The sequence below is a fragment of the Puma concolor genome, chromosome C1 (genome assembly GCF_028749965.1).
Source record: "Puma concolor isolate L17-30 chromosome C1, mPumCon1.1.hap2, whole genome shotgun sequence".
Taxonomy (NCBI): Eukaryota; Metazoa; Chordata; class Mammalia; order Carnivora; family Felidae; genus Puma; species Puma concolor.
This window is the reverse complement of record NC_141674.1, coordinates 139,779,264-139,792,016: the sequence shown is the minus strand read 5'-3', so window position 1 is coordinate 139,792,016 and position 12,753 is coordinate 139,779,264. Positions and strand designations below refer to the sequence as shown.

The window sequence follows — 12,753 nt, the reverse complement described above, 5'->3', positions numbered from 1 at the left end:
ACTGAAACTTGGAGGTACAGGACTACTCATCTTCTGTCAGTATGCCACAATCTTCCTACATTGCTCATGCTGTTCCCTGTAGATGGAATGCTTTCTTTTTAGCGTATTGACTCATACATACAGTTTAAGCATTCTTTGTAATGCTTTACCTTGTTTTCCTAAATATAGTAATTCTTACTCTCTGTTGTATTTTGTGCTGAATTTTGGTCATCCCACTGGTGTGACTATAGATTCCCTTTTTAGACCAGAAACTGTGGGATAGTAAGGATTGTTTTACCTTTGTGTATATTTAATCAACATAAAGGGATAAGAAGAAAATCAATAGACTGGAAAGTTCATTTTGACCTATTTTGATCTTTGTATTCTACAAATAAAACCAACGCATATTTAATAATAAATAAATGTCAGAATTAATGAGCTACAGCAACAAGTGAGGCACAACATTATAGTTAGGTTTTAAACTGCCTTTTTACTACTTACCTGTTTTACTGGGTTTTTTTTCCCCTCTAGTGTCTCACAGAAGATAGAAGTGTGCGAGAAGTACTACAAAAGCATTTCAATGTCAGCAAAAACCTGCGGTCATTACACATGCTATTGGTTTGTATTCATTTTATTTTTACCTCTCATTTTCTTTCACTAGGTAATTACATTTTGATGGGAACTGATTAAGCCTACAGGTAAATTTTGGGAGAATTAGCATGATTACTACACTGAATCTTCCAATCCAGACTATGGTACATTTCTCCTTTTACTTAGTTTTTCTTTAATTTATTTCATCATCATTTTATAATTTTTACCACACATATTTTGTACATGCTTAAAATGTATACCTAGGTATTTCATTTTCTTTGAAAATTATATTATACAAATATCATATGTAAATGATATCTTGTTTTTAATTATGTTTTTAACATGCTCATTGTTAGTATATAGAAATGTAAGTCTAATGGTATAATAAATGTCTGTGACTATTAAATTTATGGCTGCGAGTAGTGTAAATATGTATAGATACTTTGAAAAACAATTTGGTAAATTAGATATCCAGAGAAACTCAGATGCACAAGACGGCATGTACAAGATTGCTTACAGCAACCTTGTTTATAATTGCAAAAAAAGGGAAATAACAGGTATCTATCAATGAGGATATATGATGGGAAAATGAATAAACTGGAATTGATACCTCAACATGGATAAATTCTCGGAATAGATGTTCAATGAAGAGAGTTGCATAAGTACAATATGGTATTTATATAAAACTTGAAAATTACACTGTGTTGTCTAGGAATGTATACATATGTAGTAGAAGTATAACAGCATGCATGGTTTTTTGTACGAGAAAGAGTAGGAGTCCAACCAGGGAAGAAATAGAGTCTGTAAAATTACATTTTATAAGCTGAGGAAGTGGTCATAAATATCTGTTACATCATTCCTTTGCCTTTTTGTATGTCACAGATATTTTATAATAAAAGGGAAAAGTTACAGTTAAGACTATGAGTAAGAGAAGGAGTTACTATGTACCAAGTTCTCTCCCAATAGAGAAATGAAGGACAAGGATTTCCAAACTCTTCTGTTCAACTAAGGACCCTGGGCCCTAGTTAACATGGGGGAGAATTTCTAGTATAAATATTTTCCAAATATTACAGGGTACATAGTTACACTAAGAAATTATTCATTGTTTACCTGTAATTCAAATGTAAGCAGTTGTCATAACATTTTCATCTGCTAATTCTGCTTACCCTATGTAATGACTAAATTTAAATATTATGAAAATTACACTTAAAGGAATCTTCAAATTGTTGGAAAGCCAAGTAGCTACATGACAAGTTGTCTCTAGGTGTCATTTTGGCTTTTATTTTTTTTATTTTTTTTTTTTTTTTATGTACAATTGAACATAAAGTGGGTAACTTCTGTCACATAACACTAACCTGAACTAGCTAATTTGGTAGCCAAAAAGTTTATACAAGTCACAGGTCTGCCTTTGTGATTTGGTCTAGGGCTTTGAATAATACTTTGTTTTTTAATTGACATATAGTTGACATTCAGTATTATGCTAGTTTCAGCCACACAGCATAGTGATTCGACATTTTAATGCATTATAAAATGCTCACCGTAAGTATAGTCACCATGTTACCTGATTTCCTGTTTCAATCCATTATACCTGGAAAACATGCTTAATATGATTACAGTCTGATTAAAGTTATTGAGACTTGTTTTCTGGCCTAACATGTAACCTGTCCTAGAGAATGTTCCACGTAGACTTGAGAAGAATGTGTTTGGCGCTGTTTTTGGATGGAATGAGCTGTATATATCTGCTAAATCTACCTGGTCTAGTGTGTTAAGGCCCATGTTTCCTTACTGATTTTGTCTGGATAATCTATCCACTGATGTAAGTGGAGTATTAAATTACAATTAATGTACTTATAAAAAGTATTCTGACAGTTTAGAGCCTGGAGCCTGCTTCTGATTCTGTGTCTCCCTCTCTCTCTGCTCCTCCCCCGTTCATGCTCTGTCTCTCTCTCTCTCCTTCAAAAATAAATACATTAAAAAAAATTTTTTTTAAAGTATTATGGTCAGTTTCTCCCTTTTTGTGTTAATATTTGCTTTATATATTTAGGTGCTTCTGTGTTGGATGCATATATATTTACAATTGTTATATTCTCTTACCGGATTGATCCCTTTATCATTACATAATGTCCTTTGTGTCTTATCACAGTCTGTGTTTTTTGTTTTTTTTTTTGATGTCTGTTTTGTCTGATAGAACCTTTGCCACCCTCCCTTTTTTTTTTTTTCTTCCCCCCATTTGCGTATCTTTTTCCTTCCCTTCACTTTTCAGTCTGTATATATCCTTAGGTCTGAAGTGAGTCTTGTGTAGGCAGCATATAGATGGATCTTGTTTTGTTTTTTTCTTTTAATCATTCAGCAACCTTATTTATGTCTTTTAATTGGAACACTTAGTCCATTGACATTAAAAGTGGTTATTGATAGGTATATACTTATTGCTCTTTTGTTAATTGTTTTCTGGTTGCTTTTGTAGTTCTTCTCTATTCTTCTCTTGCTGTCTTCCCTTGTGATTTGAGGACTTTTTAGTATAGTGTTTGGATTCGTTTCTCTATTTTTTGTGTATCTGTTTTAAGTTGTTGGGTTTGTGGTTGCCATGAGGTGTATTTATATGTATATATGTACATATATACATGTATATATATATACACACACACATACACATATATATACATATATAAATATAACACTGTATGTTAATCTATTTTAAGTTGGTAGTTTAAATTCAAAAGCATTTTAAAAGCACTGCATGTTAACTCTCCTCCAACTCCTACAGTTTATGTGTTTGGTCTCATATTTTACATCCTTTAATATAAGCCTTAACTAATCATAGATATAGTTGATTGTATTACTTTTGTCTTTTAACCTTCCTTCAAGCTTTATAAGTGATTGCTCTCCTCCCTTTACTATATGTTCACTTTTACCAGTGAATTTTTTTTCCCAAAATTTTTTAAAAATTCCTCTTGAGCTCTTTTCTTTATTGCTTTAAGCAGTGCCTTTAACATTTCTTGTGAGGCTGGTTCAGTGGTGATGAACTCCTTTAACTATATCTTGGAAATTTTATCTCTCCCTCAATTCAGAATAATAATTTTGTTAGGTAGAATATTCTTTGTTGTAGGTTTATTCCTTTCGGCACTCTGAATATTATGTGTCTTATTGTAGACCTCCTTGGGTTCATCTTCTTTGGGGCTTTCTGTACTTCTTGGACCTGGATGTCTGTTTCCTTCTCCAGGTTAGGGAAGTTTTCAGCTATGATTTCTTCAGATAAGTTTTCTGCCCACTACTCTCTTTCTTCTCCTTTTGGGACCTCTATAATGTGAATATTAGTATGCTTGGTGTCCTAGTGGTCCCTTAATGTATCCTCATTTTTAAGATTCCTTTTCCTCTTTGCTGTACAGCTTGGGTCCTTTCCATTACCTTGTTTTCTGATTACTGATCCATTCTTCTGCATCTTTTAATTTGTTGATTCCCTCTGGCTTATTTTGCATTTCAGTTATTGTGTTCTTCAGCTCTGATTGGTTCTTTTTTATTGTTCTTATATCTTTGTTGAAGTTCTTGCTGAGTTTGTCCACTCGTCTTCCAAGTTAGGTGATCATCTTTATGACCATTATTCTGAGGTCTTTATCAGGCTGATTGCTTAATTATATTGTTTTGCTCTTTTTCTGAGGTTCTTTTTTCATTTGGAACATATTCTTCTGTCTCCTCATTTTGTCTGAATTTGCGTTTGTTTATAGTAGATAGGTCAGCGACATGTCCTGGTCTTAAAGGTAGTGTGGTCTCATGTAGAAGGCATCCTTGGAGCCCAGAAACACAATCCTTTCTGGTCACTAGAACTGGAGCTTTCAGGGCTGTTTCATGTGGGCTGCTTGCACCCCCCTGTTGTTACTGGGCGCACTTGTCAGGGCTGGCTCCTGGCCCAAATAGCTGCAGCGCCTCACCACAACTACTGCGGGCATACCAGTGTGTGCAGGTGGAGCTGGCCCTCGTGGCTGAGAGAGCAGACTGTAGCTGCTGAGGGTAGGTGGGTGGGGCAGCCCCTGTGTGGCTGGTTGTGAGATCCCACCATGACTCTTCTGTGCTTGCTGGTGGGTGGGGCTGGCTCCCTCTTTCCTTGAGTAGGACTCATTTGGAAGGGATACCTACTAGGTGGGTGATTTGGGTGGGGTTGTTCCACAGAGGAATGCCCTTGGCATGGATAGTGGTGCTAACAAGGTAGATGGATAGTGCCACGGCTGGCTCTTGTAAGTCTAATGAGCTTAGCTGAAGGAAGACAAGAAAAATAGTTCTGCCAACATTTCCATTCCCAAAGAAAGCTCCTACAGAATCCTGCCCCTCCAGCACATACCTTAAATTGGTTAATGTACTTTCTTGTATGGCCCAGATGATTTTCAGACTGCTCCCTCTGAACAATTGAAATTGCGTATGGGGTCTGTAAGAATGGAGTCTCCATGTCCTGTAGCCCTCTGGCTCTCCCAGAATTAAGCCCCACTGATTTTCAAGGCCAGAAATTATGGAAGCTTGTCTTCCTGGTGCAGATACCCAAGGCAGAAGTTGCCCACTGTGGGGCTTGAACCCCTCACTCCTCAGGAAGGACCTCTACACCAGTGACATCCCTCCTGGTTGTGGGGCACTGCACTGGGTATTTGGTTCCTACCCCAACCACATCTCTGCCTTTATTACCCTTTGCAGTGTGGCTTTTTAAAATCTCTTCAGCTGCTAGTTTTCAGGGCATTCACAGAGTTGCTTTATATGTAGTTGCAGCTTTGGTGTGTCCATGGGAGGAGGTGAGCTCAGGTATTTCCCTACTCCATTTTCCCATGAAATTAAAATAACCTTTGAATAGTAATCTTACCTATTTTGGCTCTCTTCCTTGCTTTACTCCTTTTTAAATGCTTCTCTTTTGAGGAATGGTAAATAAGATATGCAAATGGGAAGAGGGATAGAGAACAACAAGAACTTTTTTTTATGCTCTTATAGACTTACATGACATTGGTACTGAAATACTGTATTTTAATAGAGCTAAGCATGAGAATACCTTTCCCAAGCAATTAATACTAACTCTCAGAATAGACTCCAGATTAAGAAATTTTGTTCAGTAATATCTCCAGATATTTTTTTCTGATCCACATTTTCCTAGATGTAAATGTTTTTCTGATCCACATTTTCCTAGATGCTTGCTTTAAATCGCGTAACAACATCACACCCATTTATGACTGCAGCAGATATGATGGAGGCCCACCAGTTCTGTAGCATGGACTCTAAAGCAAATATCGTACATGGTGAGAAACTTGCTTGATTTGTTTTTTATAAGTTTATATAATGGAATTCTTTCAAAATTATGCTTGACATTGGGTATGATACAGACTACTTATATATCCATACAGCCTTTAACTCAGCCCTGCAAAAGGTATTATCACTCCCATTTAAAGTGAAGGAAACTTGATGCACCTCCCTTGCTACATTGAAAGTCCAGCTAACACTGTATTGCAGGATTCACATTGCATCGAGTACTAGTAAAGAGAGTTGGCTCTTAGCCAGTTTGGATTCACTATCCCTTTTAAGAATCTAATGAATTTTCTTCTGTCTAGAAAAAAAAAGAAACTTTTAGATATAATTTCCAAGAGTTTAGGACTTCTCTCAATATTCAAGGAAGCTGTGTGATTTAAAACATAATAATTGCCATTTCAGTTTATGTTTACTATGGGCTATAAGTGCTTGATGATATTGTCTCTCATCTCTATAAGTTTAAGAAGATCCATAGTTTGCGTATATGAAAGCTAAGCCCAAGAAGGGTGAGTAGCTTGCTTAGGATTGTATAAGTCATTGTGACTGAAACACATTTGAACCTCAGAGAGGTCTTGATCTCCTGCCACCCTTCAAAACAATGTCTTTCACTTTATCATTCTGTTGAGAGGACAGTTATTTCAATCTTCTGGATCAGTGAGAAAACTACAACTCATAATTTGTTTCCCTTTTACTATAGGTCTGTCAGTCTTGGAAATCTGTCTTATAATAGCGATGAAACATTTAAATGACATCTATGAAGAGGAGCCCTTTAATTTTCAAATGGTCTATAATGGTGAGATGAGATGTTGGTAGTTTTTTTCTGACTCTACTTCACTGCTTATTTTAAGGTGTTAATGTTGTTGTTGCTTTCTGTACAGAGTTTCAGAAGTTTGTTCAAAGGAAGGCCCATTCTGTTTATAATTTTGAGAAACCTGTTGTCATGAAGGTAAGATTCAAGAAGTTCATAGTTATTTTTCTGCTGTCAGGTATATTTTTGTATCATTTGATTGTATATATCATAGTTACTCTCTTATTAATTTGGAAACATTAGGTATTTGCCATATGATCTTTTTTTTTTTTTTTTTTTGCGTAACAGACCAAAATGATCTCAAAATGAAATGTTTGAATTCTGAAGAAAGCAGCCAATGGTTTCCCAGTTTGTGGGAATATACTGCCCTCTACTGTCTGTTTCTAGCACTGCATCTTGCAAAGAACTATATATTGCAGTTCATCAAATGCATCAATAAAACTCTGTCCCTTTACAATCCAAGGGTTGGATTTGTAATCTTAGCAGTAGAAAGACAAAAATGCAGATATTAGCCATTAAGAAACTAAAGGACAAAATTTCATGGGATAGTGAGGACATACTAAGTGTTATTAGGAGTTGGAGTAAGTTTTAAAACTTGAGGAACTTTATTAGAGCATTCCATTGTCCACCAGAAATACATGACTCACAGTGTAATTTTGGATTTTCTAGTAGCAACAAAAATGTTAAAAAGGTGAAATTAATTTTAATTATAAATTTTATTTAACCTAATATATGAAAATATTTTAACCTATTATCAGTGTAGAAGATTATTAATAAACTATTTTTATGTTTTCTTAGGTATTACATTTTAAAAATTTCATGTGTGTTTACACTTAAAACACATCTTAGTTCACTAAATATGCATTGGAAATACTTGCTCTTTAGATTGCTTAAAATTTGTAGCTGAAGTAGATTTATATTCTGAAATTGTTCCAAACTTAAAATTTTCTAATCAACTTGACTATCAAATTTTAAATTAAACTTAATTACATGATTTAATTTAAAAAAATTCAAAACCAAGTTCCACAAATAGCAGTAGCCCTGTGTGGTTACCTTACTGGACAATGCAGCTCTAAAGGACTTTCTGCGAAAAAGCATTTTTTTCTCTTTTTTTAAAATATGTGTGTGTGTGTGTGTGTGTGTGTGTGTGTGTGTGTACATATATATATATATATATATATATATATATTTTTTTTTTTTTTTTTTTAACATTTATTTATTTTTGAGAGAGATCGTGGGTGAGGGAGGAGGAATAGAGAGAGAGAGGGAGACAGGGAATCCAAAGCAGGCTCCAGACTCTGAGCTGTCAGCACAGAGCCCTACATGGGGCTTGAACCCACAAACTGTGAGATCATGACCTGAGCCCAAGTCGGACACTTAACTGACTGAGCCACCCGGGTACCCCTTGTTTGTTTGTTTTTTTAAAAGCAGTGGACCCGTAAGTCTTTTATCATTCTTAGTGGTCAGAATTTTATTTCTTCTACCAGCTAAAAAATGTGATTACAGAGCATTGCCATTTCTTCAAAACAACAGAAAAAGTGTGTTTAGCCTACGGAGGTTGGTTTTCCCCCCTTTCTAATGTCCATGTTTGTGTGATAGTTTTCTGTGAGTAGAAAAGGTTACGTGAACATTTAAATTCTTATGAGCAGTTTTGTAGCTGCTTGTTTCTACATTTTAAATAAAATATTTGCTGCCTAGAAATATTTTAGCTCTCAATTTTATTCAGCCCCAATAATGCCTGCAGCCGATATTTTCTCATTTTCAGAAATGCTGGTGTCTATTTTTCTTTTCATTGGAAGAATTCTTATGATACATAAAGTATATATTTGATATTTTTTCACAATAGAATAGAAATAGAAAGTTCCAGAATCTTTTTCAATGTGTCAGTATTTAATGGTTAGTAGTCATTAATGGTTTCTTTTTCTTCATACACTAATAAAATACCTAAAACAATAATCAGGGTGAGAAAAGACATAATACATGAATGTTAGAGGTGAGATGAAACAGTAGACAACACTATTAGAGGGAAAGGTGGAAGAAAGGGACTTTTTTACAGGTTATGGTATCAGATGTTGGGTTTTTAGAGAGAACTAAAAGCCCTTCCTTTATCTTAAGTACTATTAGGTGTTAGATATCGAATGAGGTTTGGAAGAAAAACCATATTGTGCAGAGTGAATTAGAGTTTGCCCTGTTCGCATTCAACAGTTCAGGGACAGAACTGTATATTTGACTCTGCTTCACCAGATACATGGAGTTTTTATGAGGTTGATGAGAGTTGTTTTGAACCCTACTGATTTCTATTAAGTTTTGTTTCCTGGTACTCTGTTCTACAACTGACCACAAACCTAATTGTTTACTGGATTAATGTTGTTATTTTGCTTCCTCTATTCAACTTACACTGTTTCTTTCATCTTTCAGGCTTTTGAACACTTACAACAATTAGAATTAATAAGGCCCATGGAAAGAACTTCAGTAAATACACAGAGAGAGTACCAGCTGATGAAACTACTTTTGGATAATACTCAAATTATGAATGCTTTGCAGAAATACCCCAACTGTCCTACAGATGTTAGGCAGTGGGCAACATCCTCACTAAGCTGGTTATGAACATAACCAGTGGCTTCACTTATGGAGTTTCAGGCATACTTCTCTAAGGAACTAAAAGCTATTGTCCTTTAACAAGATATGTTATTACATTTTCTTATATTTATAAAACTGTATTTTTGTATTTATGGGAGACTGTTATACATGTAGGTCTTGGCTGTGTCTTGCCTTTGAATCATGAACAGTTACATGATTTATAATTCCAGTGGTTTAGATTATATTGTAAGAGTTCAAAGAAATAAATGTGACTGTTTTAGGAAATGAACCATATGCTTATTTAACACTTGTCAAGTATTTATGTGGCATATATATTTGAATAGTTCGTTCCAACCCAGCAGCCAAGTGTTTTTCACAAACCCTAAAGCAGTAAAGAAACAATGGTAAGAGTTGTGGTGTAATGATGAGTAATCTTTTTATCCATTGGGAAGTGCTGCATTGTTTTTCTCTGTCCATGGAATTTTTGGTTTCTATCCCAGACCCAGGTTTTCTAGCTCAGGATACTGACCAGTTTGGCCATAAGATGGTTCACATGGAAGAGAAAAGAGAAAAGTTTGAACATTTTCTTCCAGGCTTCTCAAAAGTGGTACTTACATCATTTATAGAAGAATGCCTTGTAGAATTTTTTTTACCAGGCATATTCTTGCACCTGTCATAGGCCCAAAGGATCCGAATTTAGAATGTGTCTTTTTAATAGGGACTTTAGGATATGCCTGGAAAAACATTCTCACAATTAATGGGAAGTGCTTGGCACTATCAGGTAAATATATTTGTATCAAAAATCCCTAAAGCGAATGCGGAGAATGCTTACCTCATAAATTCAGGAGTCCAGGAATTAATACAGGTATATGTTTAAAATGAAATTTAGTAAGTTAGTGACTTCCTTTATTCAAGAATATTTAATTGCCTATTGTTTTCATGGAAGGTTTACAGTAGACAGTCCATATGCTTGTGTAGTTCATAAACCTTTTAAAATATCAAACGCCCTATGATATTCCGGTTCTGTTAAGAAAACATGGTAGTGGCAGTGTTCAGAATCACAGAGGTAGAGAATGATGGACAGATCCTGGAATTCAACTCAGGTTTGACTGACACCAAAGCCCTGCCATCAAGAGCTAAAATGCATTAACAAGTTTTGGCACGTATTTTTTAAAGTACGCTGTAAGAAATGACTTATCTGGTTTTTAAGAAATAGCAGATGAAGAATGGAATGTAAGATTTCTGTGCATAAAAGTAGCTCTTCAGTTCAACCTATTTTTTTGCAGACATAGCTGGTCCTTCCCTGCCTTCTCAGTCTTCAGATCACTGTCATTTACTTTTCAGCAGTGTCTCAGTAAAGGTAAGGCTTGCATACTGGTTCTAAATAGTCTACAGATTTTTAGGAGATATTTTGCCAAAATACTTAGCATGGTAGCATCACTATTAACTAGAAGCAAGGATTTTTCACTTGAGCTTAAGTTTTCCCTTTAAGAAAAATTTCTGAACTATTTTAGGGAAGTATTATCTGCCTTAAAGGCACTCATTGTGAAAGAAAGCACCTAAAGAACTTGATTTGAAGATTGCAAATTACTAGCTTTTTTAACATGCCACTAAAAGGCTGGAAGCTCTCATCTGCCTTCCTGGATACATAAGACCTACAGAAGCTCCATCAACATCCAGGTATACAAATTATATATTTATATATATAACATATATATTATACATCATTCTCAGTGAAACAGTTCTTAAAAGCAAATTAGAAAAAAAAAATGTTAGCAAAGGTCATACAAATAAAACATATGCCTACGTTAGAAAGGAATTGAGAGGAGGAGTGTTGATGTTCCCCTTTCTGTATTCCCTAATACAAAGAAGCTAAGATGTACTGGGAAAAACATTAAGGTCCATCTCTTAAATTGCTTAAAACATCATCAAAAAAATCTGAAAAGCTTTAGTGAACAATTTTTAAGAATATTAACAAATAAGGCTTAAGGATATTTTCTTCATGTACTAGAGTCATGTAGCCTTTTAACAGCACAAAAATACATGAGCTCCATGGGTCATCAGATTGGAAAACAGGTGGGGAAGAGTTTTAGAGGCCTCAGTGTGATCCCTACAGTGCCCTATCCGAAACAGGATCTTATTCAAAACAAAACACCTCTCCAGTTCACGCGCACATGCTTGTGAATGGCTCTGAGGAATTAAAACCTGTTGGTCCAAACTTAGTATATCATAATGCTATGTATGTTGAGTATATACCATCTATCAACTTTTGAATCAGTTTGGGAGAATACGCTGTGGAAAATAATTTCAATCTTTCGGTAGAGATTCAGTGCATATTCCACCATAGTTTGCATTTTCATTCGGTTTAGAAGGCAGTGCAGGTTGTTTCAAACCACCATTACTTAAATGTCCTTTCCTTCACCTTTACCCTCAAAAATACTGAGAACTCATTGGACTGAACTGTGACACTCAGTGCTACAATTTGGTGCTTTCTATTTCCCTTTCCTTTGAAAGCCACAGGATAAACAAAAGCCTTGGTAACAAAAATGTCAAAGCTAGCTTGACAATTACTCTTACTGATTGATTACCCTAAGTGAAAATGCCAGAATTCTTTCATGCAGTAGAATGGATATACCCTTAGGAAGTGTAGTTTGTATCTTTGATGATTATTTCTTAAGCCACATTTTTCTGTTTCTATATAACCAATGCGAGCTAGCCTCTGGTTTCCTAAAACTGGCAGGACCAACATACAAACTTTCGTGGGAATGCCGTCTGCTTAGACAATAAAGGAGGGAAATGCCACCCTTGATAAACTTGCCTTCTTTCACCACTATCTCCATTCTTGCATATCTCAAGGTGTGAGCCTCACCATATTACAGAGCTACTTTTCCCCTCTTTAAGAATAATGTAGGGGCGCCTGGGTGGCTCAGTCGGTTAAGCATCTGACTTCAGCTCAGGTCATGATCTCACAGCTTGTGAGTTTGAGCCCCCCCCCCCCCCCCCCGTTGGGCTCTGCTGATATAGCTCAGAATCTGGAGCTGCTTCAGATTCTGTGTCTCCTTCTCTCTCTGCCCCTCCCCCGCGAGCACTCTTGTCTCTCTTAAAAACAAAACAAAAAGAATGTATAGCAAAAGGAAAACTGCATAAGCAAATAATACGATATTCATTTTTTTTTTTTTTATTTAACTCGGGGATGGAATGGGGATAGCATACATTTTATTTGTACAATATTTAACAATCACTTATCCAAGGTGGGGTTTTATGGGGCTTTTTTTTTTTTTTTTAGCTTTTTGTTAAATACTTGCAGAAAAAAATAGCAAGTACAATTTGACAGTAGTACAACAACCTGTGCCCAAAACACTGACAAGAAATACAGAGTAAAGCTAAAATAATTGCTTACCAATATTTTGAGAGGTAACAAATAGGATATGGATTGAGACTGCATAAAAAATGTACTGCTGGTTGAATATCTGAGGTAAATGATGTTCAATCAAGATGCTACTTGTATCATTTTGCCCATA

General features: G+C 35.5%; 1 protein-coding gene across 13 annotated transcripts in view; it reads left to right on the top strand.

Annotated features, from left to right (window-relative positions):
- Positions 1-9,642, top strand: part of ORC4 (origin recognition complex subunit 4) — an 81,638-nt gene extending 71,996 nt beyond the window's left edge. For all 13 annotated transcript variants that reach the window (XM_025930865.2, XM_025930860.2, XM_025930850.2 and 10 more), the window contains 5 exons: positions 511-597; positions 5,729-5,837; positions 6,542-6,637; positions 6,723-6,790; positions 9,071-9,642. In XM_025930865.2, coding sequence (XP_025786650.1) covers positions 511-597; positions 5,729-5,837; positions 6,542-6,637; positions 6,723-6,790; positions 9,071-9,259 — 549 coding nt within the window. In that variant the 3' untranslated portion in view covers positions 9,260-9,642. The remainder of the gene's footprint in view (positions 1-510; positions 598-5,728; positions 5,838-6,541; positions 6,638-6,722; positions 6,791-9,070) is intronic.
- Positions 9,643-12,753: the final 3,111 nt, after the last annotated feature.